The 17,609-nt window shown below is 41.7% G+C and overlaps 1 protein-coding gene across 1 annotated transcript in view; it reads left to right on the forward strand.

Annotated features, from left to right (window-relative positions):
* The window catches only part of LOC128703525 (mucin-21-like), a 35,352-nt gene extending 17,977 nt beyond the window's left edge, over positions 1–17,375 (forward strand). Inside the window, exons 3-6 of the mRNA XM_070104705.1 lie at positions 303–1,274; positions 10,858–10,950; positions 12,054–12,100; positions 17,346–17,375. Of these exons, the coding sequence (XP_069960806.1) occupies positions 303–1,274; positions 10,858–10,950; positions 12,054–12,100; positions 17,346–17,375 (1,142 nt within the window). The remainder of the gene's footprint in view (positions 1–302; positions 1,275–10,857; positions 10,951–12,053; positions 12,101–17,345) is intronic.
* Positions 17,376–17,609: the final 234 nt, after the last annotated feature.

The following is a 17,609-nucleotide window of genomic DNA, read 5'->3' on the forward strand; positions in this document are numbered from 1 at the left end:
GACGTGGGGAAGAACTAAAGTAGGAAGAGAGAAGTCAGAAAGAGAAACAAAGTAGAAAGTGACACACAACAATACAATATATTTATATGGGATAAAATTAATATTCCTTACATAAAATAAAACATTGGAAGGTCCAATGGAGAAAGGATACTCGGCTTTACGAAAAAAATAATAGGAATTAAAAATAGTGAATAGAAAGTCAAAATGACATTTCTGAGATCTCTTGAAGCTCATAAAACCGTAATTCAGTAAACTAGCTAACAAAAGTAAACTAATAGGCGTTTCTTTCTTTTTACCAACAGTCTTTACCACACCGGCTCTCATCAAGATGAAAGCTATCATTGTCTTTGTGACAGCGGCTGTTGTGCTGGCTGCCGCTTATCCACAGACAGGAAGTTTTTTCACAGCTCCAAGCAGTAACACTCAGGCTGTGGGAAGTATTACCAGGCTTAGCACTCAGAGCACAAGCGGTAATACCTCGCCAAGCTCTCAGAGCACAAGCGGTAATACCACGCCAAGCTTTCAGAGCACAAGCGGTAATACCTCGCCAAGCTCTCAGAGCACAAGCGGTAATACCTCGCCAAGCTCTCAGAGCACAAGCGGTAATACCTCGCCAAGCTCTCAGAGCACAAGCAACAACACTAAGCCTAGCTCTCAGCCTGCAGGCAACAACACCAAGCCTACTCCTCAGTCTACAGGTAACAACACCAAGCCTACTCCTCAGTCTACAGGCAACAACAGCAAGCCTTCTCCTCAGTCTACAGGGAACGACACCAAGCCTACTCCTCAGTCTACAGGTAACAACACCAAGCCTACTCCTCAGTCTACAGGCAACAACACCAAGCCTTCTCCTCAGTCTACAGGGAACGACACCAAGCCTACTCCTCAGTCTACAGGCAATAACACCAAGCCTACTCCTCAGTCTACAGGCAACAGCACCAAGCCTACTCCTCAGTCTACAGGCAACAACACCAAGCCTACTCCTCAGCCTACAGGCAACAACACCAAGCCTACTCCTCAGCCTACAGGCAACAACACCAAGCCTACTCCTCAGCCTACAGGCAACAACACCAAGCCTACTCCTCAGTCTACAGGCAACAGCACCAAGCCTACTACTCAGTCTACAGGGAACAACACCAAGCCTACTCCTCAGTCTACAGGCAACAACACCAAGCCTACCCCTCAGTCTACAGGCAACAACACCCAGTCTACCCCTCAGTCTACAGGCAACAGCACCCGCGCTGTCACCCCACAATCGCCTTCCGACTGTATCCGTAAGTGTTATACGGGCAATGTTAATTACATTTAATTCAAGGTGGATTAAAGAGCGAGTCTTGACAATAGTCACACAACACCATTCACACAAGGTTTTATTGGGGCATTAAAACGTTTTACCACTGATACAGTAAAACACTGTTATGTAGTGTTAAATACAGTGACTTAACATTCAGTGATACAATAACACTAGCTCTTAATACAGTGTTGTAGCCTTGTAGTTATTCAGCTCTGTGGTATTGGTACTAGTACACAGTGTTGCGGCCATTCTAGTTATTAAGCTCTGTGGTATTGGTACTAGTACACAGTGTTGCGGCCATTCTAGTTATTAAGCTCTGTGGTATTGGTACTAGTACACAGTGTTGCGGCCATTCTAGTTATTAAGCTCTGTGGTATTGGTACTAGTACACAGTGTTGCGGCCATTCTAGTTATTAAGCTCTGTGGTATTGGTACTAGTACACAGTGTTGCGGCCATTCTAGTTATTAAGCTCTGTGGTATTGGTACTAGTACACAGTGTTGCGGCCATTCTAGTTATTAAGCTCTGTGGTATTGGTACTAGTACACAGTGTTGCGGCCATTCTAGTTATTAAGCTCTGTGGTATTGGTACTAGTACACAGTGTTGCGGCCATTCTAGTTATTAAGCTCTGTGGTATTGGTACTAGTACACAGTGTTGCGGCCATTCTAGTTATTAAGCTCTGTGGTATTGGTACTAGTACACAGTGTTGCGGCCATTCTAGTTATTAAGCTCTGTGGTATTGGTACTAGTACACAGTGTTGCGGCCATTCTAGTTATTAAGCTCTGTGGTATTGGTACTAGTACACAGTGTTGCGGCCATTCTAGTTATTAAGCTCTGTGGTATTGGTACTAGTACACAGTGTTGTAACCTTGTAGTTATTAATCTCAGTGGTATTACTTGGTACTAGTACACAGTGTTGTAACCTTGTAGTTATTAAGCTCAGTGGTATTACTTGGTACTAGTACACAGTGTTGTAACCTTGTAGTTATTAATCTCAGTGGTATTACTTGGTACTAGTACACAGTGTTGTAACCTTGTATTTATTAAGCTCAGTGGTATTGGTACTAGTACACAGTGTTGTAACCTTGTAGTTATTAATCTCAGTGGTATTACTTGGTACTAGTACACAGTGTGATAATGGTAATGACATAATTCCAAACAAACCATACCACGGACGGGGATTGAACTTGCGGTGAGAGTCATAAAACTCCTGTCCACTGGACCAGCTAGCCACAATAAGAGTCATCCAACTAGGTATATTTCTACACCATAGGAAGGTTAGCATGAGCCACCACTGTGACCACTCATTGATAAATGTCGGCCATACAGTGTAAAATGTTATATTTAACATTAGCACACCGTGTGTTACATTAACACTCTCAGCACAAGGTGTGCAACAAACACGTGGTGTAACACATGTCACTCAGTAACACCTGGTGTTATCGGTGTTGGCGCAGTGTTTTGATACTAGGTGTAAGCACATGGTGTGTTAAGAAAATAAGAACATAAGAAAGAAGGAACACTGCAACAGGCCTACTGACCCATGTGGAGCAGGTCCATGTCCCCCCCACGGATTAGACCAATGACCCCCCCCCCCGGATAAGCCCAATGACCCATCCAGTCTGATCATCTCCATTCAAGGATGGAGCACCGCACCAGACCCAGCAGCACAAGCTAGTCAGGTCCAACTCACACCCACTCACACCCACTCATGTATTTATCTAACCTATTTTTAAAAGTACACAACGTTTTAGCTTGAATAACTGTACTCGGGAGTTTGTTCCACTCATCCACAACTCTATTACCAAACCAGTGCTTTCCTATATCCTTTCTGAATCTGAATTTTTCCAACTTGAAACCATTGCTGCGAGTCCTGTCTTGACTGGGAATTTTCAGCACTCTATTTACATCCCCTTTATTTATTCCTGTTTTCCATTTATACACCTCGCTCATATCCCCCCTAATTCTACGCCTTTCGAGAGAGTGCAGATTCAGGACCCTCAGTCTATCCTCATAGGGAAGATTTCTGATGAAGATTGAGACACTTATGCAGCATATGGGAATCTTTATTCAGGAAACGTTTCGCCACACAGTGGCTTCATCAGTCCAATACAAAGAGGAAGGCGTAAGGAGAGGAGGAGTGTGAGGTAATCAGTCCCTCAGCCTGGAGTCGATGTGTTCAGTCCATCAATCTTGTAGAATGTACAGCATAGGGCCGTAGACGTGGCTTATATACTGTAGTGAGGTGAGGTGAAGCAGGTGGAGGCGGGGTCATAGTGGTACCATCCACTAGTCGAAGAGTGCAGATTCAGGACCCTCAGTCTATCCTCATAGGGAAGATTTCTGATGAAGATTGAGACACTTATGCAGCATATGGGAATCTTTATTCAGGAAACGTTTCGCCACACAGTGGCTTCATCAGTCCAATACAAAGAGGAAGGCGTAAGGAGAGGAGGAGTGTGAGGTAATCAGTCCCTCAGCCTGGAGTCGATGTGTTCAGTCCATCAATCTTGTAGAATGTACAGCATAGGGCCGTAGACGTGGCTTATATACTGTAGTGAGGTGAGGTGAAGCAGGTGGAGGCGGGGTCATAGTGGTACCATCCACTAGTCGAAGAGTGCAGATTCAGGACCCTCAGTCTATCCTCATAGGGAAGATTTCTGATGAAGATTGAGACACTTATGCAGCATATGGGAATCTTTATTCAGGAAACGTTTCGCCACACAGTGGCTTCATCAGTCCAATACAAAGAGGAAGGCGTAAGGAGAGGAGGAGTGTGAGGTAATCAGTCCCTCAGCCTGGAGTCGATGTGTTCAGTCCATCAATCTTGTAGAATGTACAGCATAGGGCCGTAGACGTGGCTTATATACTGTAGTGAGGTGAGGTGAAGCAGGTGGAGGCAGGGTCATAGTGGTACCATCCACTAGTCGAAGTAGGTCTTCGTCCATAGGTTGAACAAGTGTTGAAGAATTCTTTGTAACAAGATCCTATGATGCTGCAGTGTCTGACAGTTATGATGAATGGTTTGGAAAACCGACAAGGTAACGTCTACGGCCCTATGCTGTACATTCTACAAGATTGATGGACTGAACACATCGACTCCAGGCTGAGGGACTGATTACCTCACACTCCTCCTCTCCTTACGCCTTCCTCTTTGTATTGGACTGATGAAGCCACTGTGTGGCGAAACGTTTCCTGAATAAAGATTCCCATATGCTGCTTAAGTGTCTCAATCTTCAACTTGTCGGTTTTCCAAACCATTCATCACAAGATTTCTGAAACATAGGATCATTTTTGTCATCCTCGTCTGTACGTTTTCCAGAGCATTTATATCCATTCTGTAATACGGTGACCAGAACTGAGCAGCATAGTCTAAATGAGGCCTAACCAAGGATATATAGAGTTGAAGAACAACCTGAGGACTTCTATTATTTATACTTCTAGATATGAAGCCAAGAATTCTGTTAGCTTTATTGCGAACACTAATGCACTGTTGTCTTGGTTTTAGGTTACTGCTAACCAGAACTCCTAAATCCTTTTCGCAATCAGAAGTATTAAGATCCACATTATTTAGTTTATATGTGGCATGGTTAATTACATGTCCAACATTTAGAACTTTGCATTTGTCAATAATAAACTGCATCTGCCACTTCTCCGACCATTGCATCAGTCTATTCAAATCATCCTGGAGTGCTCTAGTGTCCTCCTTAGAATGAACTGGACGGCCTATTTTGGTGTCATCAGCAAATTTGCTTATGTCGCTATTTATGCCCTCATCTATGTAGTTTATGTAAATTGTGAACAACAACGGGCCCAACACTGACACCTGAGGAACACCGCTTGTGACATGCCCCCATTCTGATTTCTCCCCATTTTTGCAAACTCTCTGCTGACTATTTGTCAGCAATGCCTCTACCCAGGAAAAAATTTCTCCTCCTATTCCGTGTGTGCCTTGAGTTTCCTCAATAGCCTCTGATGTGGAACTCTATCGAAAGCCTTACAGAAGTCCATATACACAATATCATATTCATTACCATGATCTACCTCCTCAAACACCTTAGTGAAAAAAGTTAGTAAATTCGCAAGACAGCAACGCCCCTTTGTAAAACTGTGTTGAGATTCATTAATCAATCTGTGCCTGTCAAGATGGCTACGAATTGCTTCGGCAATTATTGATTCCATAAATTTTCCCACTATGGAGGTAAGGCTTATTGGTCTATAGTTCGAAGCCAAGGACCTGTCACCTGCCTTGTAAATAGGTATTACATTTGCCATTTTCCACTTATCAGGCACTATGCCAGTTTGTAGTGATATGTTAAAAAGATTAGATAAGTTCCTCTTTACATTCCTTTAACACCCTTGAAAACAGTTCATCAGGACCTGGGGATTTGTTAGGTTCTAGTTTCTCTATTTGTCTGAGGACCATGTCACTAATTACCGCAGTCGTACATAGTTTATTATCATCCTTTTCTACATAATCTATTATTTCAGGAATATCGCTAGTATTTTCCTGGGTGAACAATGAGAGGAAGTAGGTGGTATTTAGAATTTCACACATATCCTTATCACTGTCAGTGATCTGACCAGAGTTACTCTTAAGTGGGCCAATCTTGTCCCTAATCTTACTTCTGTATACCTGAAAGAACCCTTTTGGGTTAGTCTTTGAATCCCTTGCGACCGTAGCCTCATAATCCCTTTTTGCTTTTCTTATTCCTTTCTTTATTTCTCTCTTTAATTGAATATTTTGATTTCTTAACTGCCCATCCCCTCTTTTGATACTCCTATATATGCCTCTCTTTTGACCAATTAGATGTTTTAATCTATTGTTCATCCATTTGGAATCATTTTTGTTAGATCTAATTTCCCTACTCGGAACAAAAGTTGTCTGGGCAGCTAGAACTATGTTCTGAAAAACGTCATATTGCCAACCAAGATCACCTACCTGACCCATAGTCAGGACATCCCAATTTAGCCCACCCAGGTAAGTTTTCAGTCCCATGAAGTCGGCCAAACAAAAATCTGGGACAGAGATTTGATTGCAGTTATCTGGGTAATTCCATGATATATTAAAACTAAGTGATTTGTGATCACTTTCCCCAAGCTCATCATTAACCTCAAGATTATTAAATAGTGAATCTTTGTTGGCAAGAACCAAGTCAAGCAGATTGTTTCCTCTAGTTGGTTCTGTCACAACCTGTTCTAAAAAGCAATCCTGAACCGTATCAAGAAAGTCACTAGACTCAAGATTTCCTGTCATATTGTTCCAATCAATTTGTCTAAAGTTAAAATCTCCCATTATCACAACATTTTCATATCTAGATGCCTTATGAATTTCGTCCCATAACAGCTTACTGACCTCCCTTTCAAGGTTTGGGGGCCTATAAATCACATCCAAAATTAATTTGTCTTGTCCCTCGAGAAATTGTAGCTAAACAGATTCTGTGTTCGATGTTTCTAATCTTATATCATGTCTAAGACAACAATTTAAATTTTCTATGACATACATCGCCACTCCACCACCCTTCCTGTTGACCTTATCAGTGTGGAATAGTTTATAAGCCTGTATGTTGCATTCAGAAGGCATTTCTCTATCTTTCAGGTTGAACCAGGTCTCTGTTATACCAATAATACCTATATTACCTACACTTGCAAGTAATCTTAGCTCATCTATCTTATTTCCTACTATTTGTATAATAAACCTTAAGGGAGCTAGTCACTCGTTGCCTTCTACTATCTCTCTTTGTTTGTTGATCAATTGATTTGCCATTACTAGCAACTTTATTTTGAATATTGTCTTTTAAACATATCCCTGAGGTATCCCGGTAATAACTGCTGTTTTTAACCCTAATGCTGCAGCCTGATTGTTTCCCACAAACACTCATACCTCTATAATCTATCAGTTTAAATTCGTAGACAAGTCATCAATTACCCTCTCAATTGAATTGGCTAATGCAACCACTCCATCCCCAGAGATGAACCCCATCCCTTGCATACATATCACGTTTGCCAAAGAATAGTTCCCAGTTATCAATGAATGGGATTGCAAGTCCCTTGCAGTACCTGTCTAGCCAGCAATTTATACCAATTGCCCTAAACACCCATTCATTGCCCACTCCCTTTCTAGGCAAGATGCTACATATGACTGGGATCCCTCCCTTAGATCTAACTACTTCTATGGCTGACCTGTACTTAACCAGTAGCTCCTCTCTCCTGCCCTTCCAAATGTCATTACCCCCAGCACTAAGACAGATAATGGGCTTGTTCTCATTACCTGACATAATATTATCCAACCTGCTGACTATGTCACCAACACCAGCCCCAGGAAGACACACTCTCCCTCTGACCTTTCTGTCCCCGTTACAAAATGCACGGTCCATATATCTTACCTGAGAATCGCCGTTTAAAATATTCTTACCTTGATTAGCAGGGGAATCAGTGGTACCTTCAACCTCACTAACCACTGAAATACACTCGTCTTGGAGAACAGAGAATCGACTTCCTACCTTCCCATCTTCTCTATTAACTCTCATCTTCCTTCTTCCTGAACTGTGAACCACTTGCCACTTAGAGCGGCTGTCACTATCACTGCTGGTGACCATTTCCTCCTTACCAGCTAAAACCTTCTCACACTCACTCCCACACTCATCTATGCGACGCTTCAGCCTCTTATTTTCCTCCTGAAGAAGTAGAATCTCCTTCTTCAACACTTGAACCTGAGATTGTAAAACACTACAACAAGTCATGGTGCTTGGTAACAGCCCACGCTAACTCCCAAGAGCTTAGGACAGGTATGACCGCACGTGACCACTGACCTCAGCGTACTCTCAACACAAGGTGTGCAACAAACACGTGGTGTAACACATAGTCAATCAGTAACACGTGGTGTTATCAGTGATAGCGCAGTGTCTTGATACTAGGTGTAAGCATATGGTGCGCCACATTAACACATGGTGCTAACACAGTGTGATACAATAACACTGTGTGCTAGCAGCAAGTGTTCCTGTATCACACTGTGTGCTAGCAGCAAGTGTTCCTGTATCACACTGTGTGCTAGCAGCAAGTGTTCCTGTATCACACTGTGTGCTAGCAGCAAGTGTTCCTGTATCACACTGTGTGCTAGCAGCAAGTGTTCCTGTATCACACTGTGTGCTAGCAGCAAGTGTTCCTGTATCACACTGTGTGCTAGCAGCAAGTGTTCCTGTATCACACTGTGTGCTAGCAGCAAGTGTTCCTGTATCACACTGTGTGCTAGCAGCAAGTGTTACTGTATCACACTGTGTGCTAGCAGCAAGTGTTACTGTATCACACTGCTAGCACACAGTGTGATACAATAACACTTGGTGTTAGCACACTGTGTCATAGCAACACTTGGTGTTAGCACACTGTGTCATAGCAACACTTGGTGTTAGCACACTATGTTATAGCAACACTTGGTGTTAGCAGAGAGTGTGGTACAACAATACCTCTCACATATAACCCATAAACACAAGACTGAGACTTATAACGATGTTTGGGACCGACTTAAACCATGAAGTAGTGAGAGAAGAGCAGAATGAGCCACAACATATCAGAGGAGGGAAAGCAGGAACGAGAAGAAGGATTATTCATAGTGGTAGTAGTGGTAGTTAGTAGTAGTAGTGGTAGTTAGTTTTAGTATTGATAGTAGTAGTGGTTTTTAGTAGTAGTGGTATTAGTAGTAGTGGTAGTTAGTAGTAGTGATAGTAGTAGTAGTTGTTGTAGTTAGTTGTAGCAGTAGCAGTAGTGGTGGTAGTAGTAGTAATAATGGTAGTAGTAGTAATAGTGGTTGTAGTAGTGGTAGTAGTAGTGGTGATAGTGTGATAGTAGTAGTGGTTGTAGTTAGTAGTAGCAGTAGTGGTAGTTAGTAGTAGTAGTGGGGGTAGTATTAGTAATAGTGGTATTAGTAGTTGTAGTTAGTAGTAGTAGACGTAGCAGTGGTGCAACAGAGACAGAGGTGCCAATAAGAAGACAATAGTGGTAGAGACAATGGCAGCAGATAGTAGAGTATAAGTGAAGAAACAGTAGTGGTAGTGGAGGTACTCTAAGTAAACACAAGAACACTCCCGTAGAATTAGGGGGGATATGATTGAGGTGTATAAATGGAAGACAGGAATAAATAAAGGGGATGTAAATAGTGTGCTGAAAATATCTAGCCTAGACAGGACTCGCAGCAATGGTTTTAAGTTAGAAAAATTCAGATTCAGGAAGGATATAGGAAAGTACTGGTTTGGTAATAGAGTTGTGGATGAGTGGAACAAACTCCCAAGTACAGTTATAGAGGCCAGAACGTAGTGTAGCTTTAAAAATAGGTTGGATAAATACATGAGTGGGTGTGGGTGGGTGTGAGTTGGGCCTGATTAGCTTGTGCTACCAGGTCGGTTGCCGTGTTCCTCCCTTAAGTCAAGGTGACCTGACCTGACTAGGTTGGGTGCATTGGCTTAAGCCGGTAGGAGACTTGGACCTGCCTCGCATGGGCCAGTAGGCCTGCTGCAGTGTTCCTTCGTTCTTATGTTCAATAATGTTTCTGGAGTCTACTCCATCTCCTGCTTCCCTTCTCCACTCCAATGCTTTGGAGAACCTGGCCGCTCACTTTCTCTCACACTTAAAAGGAACAAGTATTAGACTTGCCTAAACTGACAGTGATCTTTCCAGTCATGTTAGAGATCACAGTCATCCTATTAACTGGTCCTTTGCTAAAGCTGTTTATCTTTCTAACTTTCACAGACGCCGTCTTCTTGAAACATCCCTCATACACAACTTTCTTAATTTGAATTTCTAGCTTTGTCTCTGCACGTCTTCCTTTCTCATTACATTATCAAATGCTCCAAACTTCAGAACACTCGTGACTTGATCTGATCTTCATTTCCTCCTCCTGGAGTTTACCTGGAGAGACTACCGGAGGTTAACGCGGCTCGGTCTGAGACCAGGCCTCATGGTGGATCAGGGTCTGATCAACTTTTCACCTTTTCTATAATTTCATTGCCTGTTTTGCTTTTTACTTGTGTTCTTTGGGGTTTTTGACCTGCAGGTTTTTTTTGTCTTACCCTCATGAGCCATTAGCTCTCCTGTACCTTTGGTCTCTTGTTCCTCACATTACCTCCTCTGCTGTTGCTGCAACTTCTACTACTACTACTACTACTGTTTCTACATTCTTATTGCTACTTTTATTACCATTCCACTACTACTACATTACTACTCCCTACTCCCGTTCTACCTCTCCCGTCCCTCGCTCTCCGCTCGTATATATTCTGGATTCCTTTCCCTAGCGCTTCCGTGACCAAAATGGCGTCATCAATTTCAATGTCACTTTTCGAGTAACTTGTGTATTGTTCCACAGTATTGTGCCTTTTAATATTCACTATAACACTTGGTACTATCACATAGTGCAGTTCAGTGTTACTTGGCATTACCACTCTGTGTTACAGTAACACATTGATGTAACACTGAGATATGGTAACAGTTTTAACACTTATTGTGATACATTTACGTTTGATGTTGACCTGTAAAAAAAATTTGTTGATACTAACACATTATATATTGCAGAAAAACTATGCAACAACGTTACAACTTGTAAACAATGCGTGGGCAACTTGACTTTGAGTCAAAGTGTCATCAATGACTGTGTAACACTCCCAGGTGAGTTCCTTCAACATCTTTACCGAATACACAGGTGGGTAACACCTATATTTTTAGGTAAGACACATATGCAACAGTTAGGTATCTTTATTTCGAAACGTTTCGCCTACACAGTAGGCTTCTTCAGTCGAGTACAGAAAAGTTGATAAAAGCAGAAGATACTTGAAGACGATGTAATCAGTCCATCACCTTTAAAGTTTTGAGGTGGTCAGTCCCTCAGTCTGGAGAAGAGCTTTGTTCCATAGTATGAAACAATATGGAGAGGAAGTGACAGGATGGAGCCTTATATAGCGCCAAGAGGTGAGACGTAGGTCACTAGAAGAGGTAAGAACTCAGATGTTGGGAGGTCAGGTCCCTCTCAAATCCAGCCGTTCTCTACTAGTGAGAACGGCTGGATTTGAGAGGGACCTAACTGTTGCATATGTGTCTTACCTAACAACCTGTCGGTATTTTATACCATTTTAATGTTCAACCTATATTTTTATCTGGCAAACATCTGTATTACACAGACAAATAACTCCACAAAGTCACATTACACACACACACACACACACACACACACACACACGCACACACACACACACACAGGTCATTAATTTCAGACTTATATGTGATACTTGGATGTAAGTTAATCATACTTACGTAAGGTGAGTATGAATAACAACGGACATACATCATACACACACATGTATGGGTTACTACAGACATACATCATACACACACATGTATGGGTCACTACAGACATACATCATACACACACATGTATGGGTCACTACAGACATACATCATACACACACATGTATGGGTCACTACAGACATACATCATACACACATATGTATGGGTCACTACAGACATACATCATACACACACAGGTATTGGTCACTAATTCATAACTATTAGCATAACATAAAAAGAACTACTTAGTAATAAATAATAATAATTAATACTAATAATAATAATAATAATAATAATAATAATAATAATAATAATCATAATCATAATAATAATAATAAACTCTTTTTCACAATTCCTGACGCTTAATTAATTATACATTGATGATAATATATAAAAAATATTAATTTATTTTTCTGTTATTCTTCAGCCTGTAACAGCACAACTATAACTTGTCTGGGGAAAGCAAACGTGAAGGTAAGATGACAGTGTTACAGTGATGTCAGTATAGTGTCTTAAATAACAAATGAAGTCACAATACCGTGACTGGAACGATACACAAATAACCCGCACGTAGAAGAGAGGAGCTTACGACGACGTTCTGGTCCGACTTGGACTATTTACAAAGTTACACTAACGAAAAGGAGAGTGGGAGGGGTATATATAGGCAGGAGGTGGAAGTAGTAGTACATAAGAACATAGAGAAGGAACACTGCAACTGGCCTACTGACCCATGCGGAGCAGGTCCATGTCCTCCCCCCCCCCGGATTAGCCCAATGACCCACCTAGTCTGGTCAGGTCATATTCACTTAAGGACGGAGCACTGAACCAGACCCAGCAGCACAAGCTAGTCAGGTCCAACTCACACCCACCCACACCCACTCATGTATTTATCTAACCTATTTTTAAAACTACACAACGTTTTAGCCTGAATAACTGTACTCGGGAGTTTGTTCCACTCTTCCACAACTCTATTACCAAACCAGTGCTTTCCTATATCCTTCCTGAATCTGAAATTTTCCAACTTGAAACCATTGCTGCGAGTCCTGTCTTGGCTGGAAATTTTCAGCACGCTATTTACATCCTCTTTATTTATTCCTGTTTTCCATTTATACACCTCAATCATATCCCCCCTAATTCTACGCCTTTCGAGAGAGTGCAGATTCAGGGCCTCAGTCTATCCTCATAGGGAAGATTTCTGATACATGGGATCATCTTTGTCATCCTCCTCTGTACGTTTTCCAGAGCATTTATATCCATTCTGTAATACGGTGACCAGAACTGTGCAGCAGTCTAAATGAGGCCTAATCAAGGATATATAGAGTTGAAGAACAACCTGAGGACTTCTATTATTTATACTTCTAGATATGAAGCCAAGAATTCTGTTAGCTTTATTGCGAACACTAATGCACTGTTGTCTTGGTTTGAGATTACTGCTAACCAGAATTCCTAAATTCTTTTCGCAATCAGTAGTATTAAGATCTACATTATTTAGTTCATATGTCGCATGGTTATTTTCCTGTCCAACATTTAGAACTTTGCATTTGTCAATATTAAACTGTATCTGCCACTTCTCCGACCATTACATCAGTCTTTTCAAATCATCCTGGAGTGCACTAGTGTCCTCATTAGAATGACTTGTACGGCCTGTTTTGGTGTCATCAGCAAATTTGCTTATGTCGCTATTTATTCTCTCATCTATGTCGTTTATGTAAATTGTGAACAACAACGGGCCCAACACTGACCCCTGAAGAACACCGTTTGTGACATGCCCCCATTCTAATTTCTCCCCATTTATGCAAACTCTCTGCTGCCTATTTGCAGCCATGCCTCTACCCAGGAAAAAATTTCTCCTCCTATTCAGTGTGCCTTAAATTTCCTCAATAGCCTCTGATGTGGAACTCTTTCGAAAGCCTTACTGAAGTCCATATACACAATATCATCTTCATTACCATGATCTACCTCCTCAAACACCTTAGTGAAAAAAGTTAGTAAATTCGTAAGACAGCAACGCCCCTTTGTAAAACCGTGTTGAGATTCATTAATCAATCTGTGCCTGTCAAGATGGCTACGAATTGCTTCTGCAATTATTGATTCCATAAATTTTCCCACTATGAAGGTAAGGCTTATTGGTCTATAGTTCAAAGCCAAGGACCTGTCACCTGCCTTGTAAATAGGTATTACCTTTGCCATTTTCCACTTATCAGGCACTATACCAGTTTGTAGTGATATGTTAAAAAGATTAGCCAAAGGTATGCTAAGTTCCTCTTTACATTCCTTTAACACCCTTGCAAACAGTTCATCAGGACCTGGGGATTTGTTAGGTTTTAGTTTCTCTATTTGTCTCAGGACCATGTCACTAGTTACCGCAATCGTACATAGTTTATTATTCTGTTCTACATAATCTATTATTTCAGGAATATCGCTAGTATTTTCCTGGGTGAAAACTGAGAGGAAGTAGGTAGTATTGAGAATTTCACACATATCCTTATCACTGTCAGTGATCTGACCAGAGTTACTCTTAAGTGGGTCAATCTTGTCCCTAATCTTACTTCTGTATACCTGAAAGAACCCTTTTGGGTTAGTCTTTGAATCCCTTTCGACCTTAGCCTCATAATCCCTTTTTGCTTTCTTATTCCTTTATTTCTCTCTTTAACTGAATATATTGATTTCTTAACTGCCCATCCCTTCTTTTGATACGCCTATATATGCCTCTCTTTTGACCAATGAGATGTTTTAATCTATTGTTCATCCATTTGGGGTAATTTTTGTTAGATCTAATTTCCCTACTCGGACAAAAGTTGTCTGGACAGCTAGAACTATGTTCTGAAAAATGTCATATTGGCAACCAAGATCACCTACCTGACCCATAGTCACGACATCCCAATTTAGCCCTCCCAGTTAATTTTTCAGTCCCATGAAGTCCGCCAAGCGAAAATTTGGGACAGAGATTTGATTGCAGTTATCTGGGTAATTCATGATATATTGAAACTAAGTGATTTGTGATCACTTTCCCCAAGCTCATCATTAACCTCAAGATTATTAATTAGTGACTCTTTGTTGGCAAGAACCAAGTCGAGCAGATTGTTTCCTCTAGTTGGTTCTGTCACAACCTGTTCTAAAAAGCAATCCTGAACCGTATCAAGAAAGTCACTAGAATCAAGATTTCCTGTCATATTGTTCCAATTAATTTGTCTAAAGTTAAAATCTCCCATTATCACAACATTTTCATATCTAGATGCCTTATGAATTTCGTCCCATAACAGCTTACTGCACTCCCTATCAAGGTTTGGAGGCCTATAAATCACACCCAAAATTAATTTGTCACGACCCTCGAGAAATTGTAGCCAAACAGATTCTATGTTCGATGTTTCTAATCTTATATCATATCTAAGACAACAATTTAAATTTTCTCTGACACACATCGCCACTCCACCACCCTTGCTCTTGACCTTATCAGTGCGGAATAGTTTATAACCCTGTATGTTGCATTCAGAAGGCATTTCTCTATCTTTCAGGTTGAACCAAGTCTCTGTTATACCAATAATATCTATATTACCTACACTTGCAAGTAATCCTAGCTCATTTATCTTATTTCTTAGACTCCTACTATTTGTATAGTAAACCTTAAGGGAGCTAGTCACTCGTTGCCCACTGCTATTTCTCTTTGTTGATCAATTGATTTGCTACTAGCAACTTTATTTTGAATATTGTCTTTTAAACATATCCCTGAGGTACCCCGGTAATAACTGCTGTTTTTAACCCTAATGCTGCAGCCTGATTGTTTCCCACAAACACTCATATCTCTATAATCTATCAGTTTAAATTCCTAGACAAGTCATCAATTACCCTCTCAATCGAATTGGCTTATGCAACCACTCCATCCCCAAAGAGATGAACCCCATCCCTTGCATACATATCACGTTTGCCAAAGAATAGTTCCCAGTTATCAATGAATGGGAGTGCAAGTTCCTTGCAGTACCTGTCTAGCCAGCAATTTATATCAATTACCCTAGACATCCATTCATTGCCCACTCCCTTTCTAGGCAAGATGCTACATATGACTGGGATCCCTCCCTTAGACCTAACTATTTCTATGGCTGACCTGTGCTTATCCAGCAGTTCCTGTCTCCTGCCCTTCCCAGTGTCACTACCTCCAGCACTAAGATAATGGGCTTGTTCCCATTACCTGACATATTATCCAACCTGCTGACTATGTCACCAACACCAGCTCCAGGAAGGCACACTCTCTGTCTGACCTTTCTGTCTCTGTTACAAAAAACATGGTTCATATATCTTACCTGATAATCTCCTATTAAAATTTTCTTACATTGATTAGCAGGGGAATCAGTGGTACCTTCAACCTCACTAACCACTGAAGTACACTCGTCTTGGAGAACAGAGAATCGATTTCCTACCTTCACATCTTCTCTGTTAACCCTCCTTATCTTCCTTCTTCCTGAACTGTGAACCCCTTGCCACTTAAAGCGGCTGCCACTATCACTGCTAGTGACCATTTCCTCCTTACCAGCTAAATCCTTCTCACACTCACTCCCACACTCATCTAGGCGAAGCTTCAGCCTCCTATTTTTCTCCTGAAGAAGTTGAACCTCCTTCAACACTTTAACCTGAGATTCTAAAACACTACAACAAGCCATGGTGTTTGGTAACACCCCACGCTAACTCCAAGAGCTTAGGACAGGTATGACCGCAGGTGACCACTGACCTCAGCATAGTAGTAGTAGTAGTGGAGGTAAAAGGTAGTAGTAGTACTGGGGGAGGTGCGGGTTGTTTGTGTAATATAGTGTCTTCTTTTAGTGAGTACTGTATCCTTGCTCTTATCTCGTTTGAGCAGTTTCTCCCTTATTTTTCATTCCAGTACGTTGTTATAGGAGTGTATTAGAGTAGGTCTGAGGCTAGTCCCATTAGTACACCTTGTACGTATATAATATGTATCTGTGTCCTTGGCTCTACAGAAAATAAATGTATTATTTTGAGGTATTACCAGTAACTTAAATGATTTATTGGTTCTTTGGAGGCCCCATACCAGGGGTGGGCAACCCTTAGCACGCGTGCCAAACCTTGCACGCCAACAGCTTCTTTCCGGCATGCTAACCTCTGGTCTCATCTCAAAAAAAAAAAAAAGAAATGCGACATTTATCAAGTATCCGTTCCAAGAAAAGCGGGGAAATAGTCCCCATATATTTCCAGAGATTTTGTATCAAAGATATGGCCGGGGAATCACAAATAGGCCCCTGGCTGCCTTCAAGAGGGAGCTGGACAGATACTTAAAAGTCGGTGCCGGATCAGCCGGGCTGTGGTTCGTACGTTGGACTACGTGCGGCCAGCAGTAGCAGTCTGGCTTGATCAGGCCCTGATCCACCGGAAAGCCTGGTCGGGGACCGGGGGCGTTAATCTCCGGAATATCCTCCAGGTAGACTTTGGCACGCACACTTACAAAGACTGCCCACCCCTGCCTCATACGGTTTCTGTTCCAGCTGTGATTGCCTGGAATGGAGTTGTCAACACTCGACAGTACTTAGCTAGAGAATCCACTGTAATTTCCAGGCTCTAAATGAACGAAATATTTGATATGTTGATATGTGAGATGCTACGGTCGTGTGACCAAATGAGATTATTGTTTATCAATTTTCTCGAGTTATTCATTACTGACGCTATCATTTCTTCTCACTTAAATGTAATAATGAAATTATTTCCACAGGCTCCTTCGTGTTTCCAAACAACTGGGTAGTGAGACGTCAGCCTACTGTGGACCCGCTGGCTATACACCTGTCGAACACATGTTGACGACCCATCTGGCCACTATAGATGGCGACCCACCTGCCTATAAGATGACGACCCACCTGCCCACAAGATGACGACCCACCTGCCTACAAGATGACGACCCACCTTCCCACAAGATGACGACCCACCTGCCCACAAGATGACCCACCTGTTCACAAGATGACGACCCACCTATCCACTG

The sequence above is a fragment of the Cherax quadricarinatus genome, chromosome 93, assembly GCF_038502225.1.
Source record: "Cherax quadricarinatus isolate ZL_2023a chromosome 93, ASM3850222v1, whole genome shotgun sequence".
NCBI lineage: Eukaryota > Metazoa > Arthropoda > Malacostraca > Decapoda > Parastacidae > Cherax > Cherax quadricarinatus.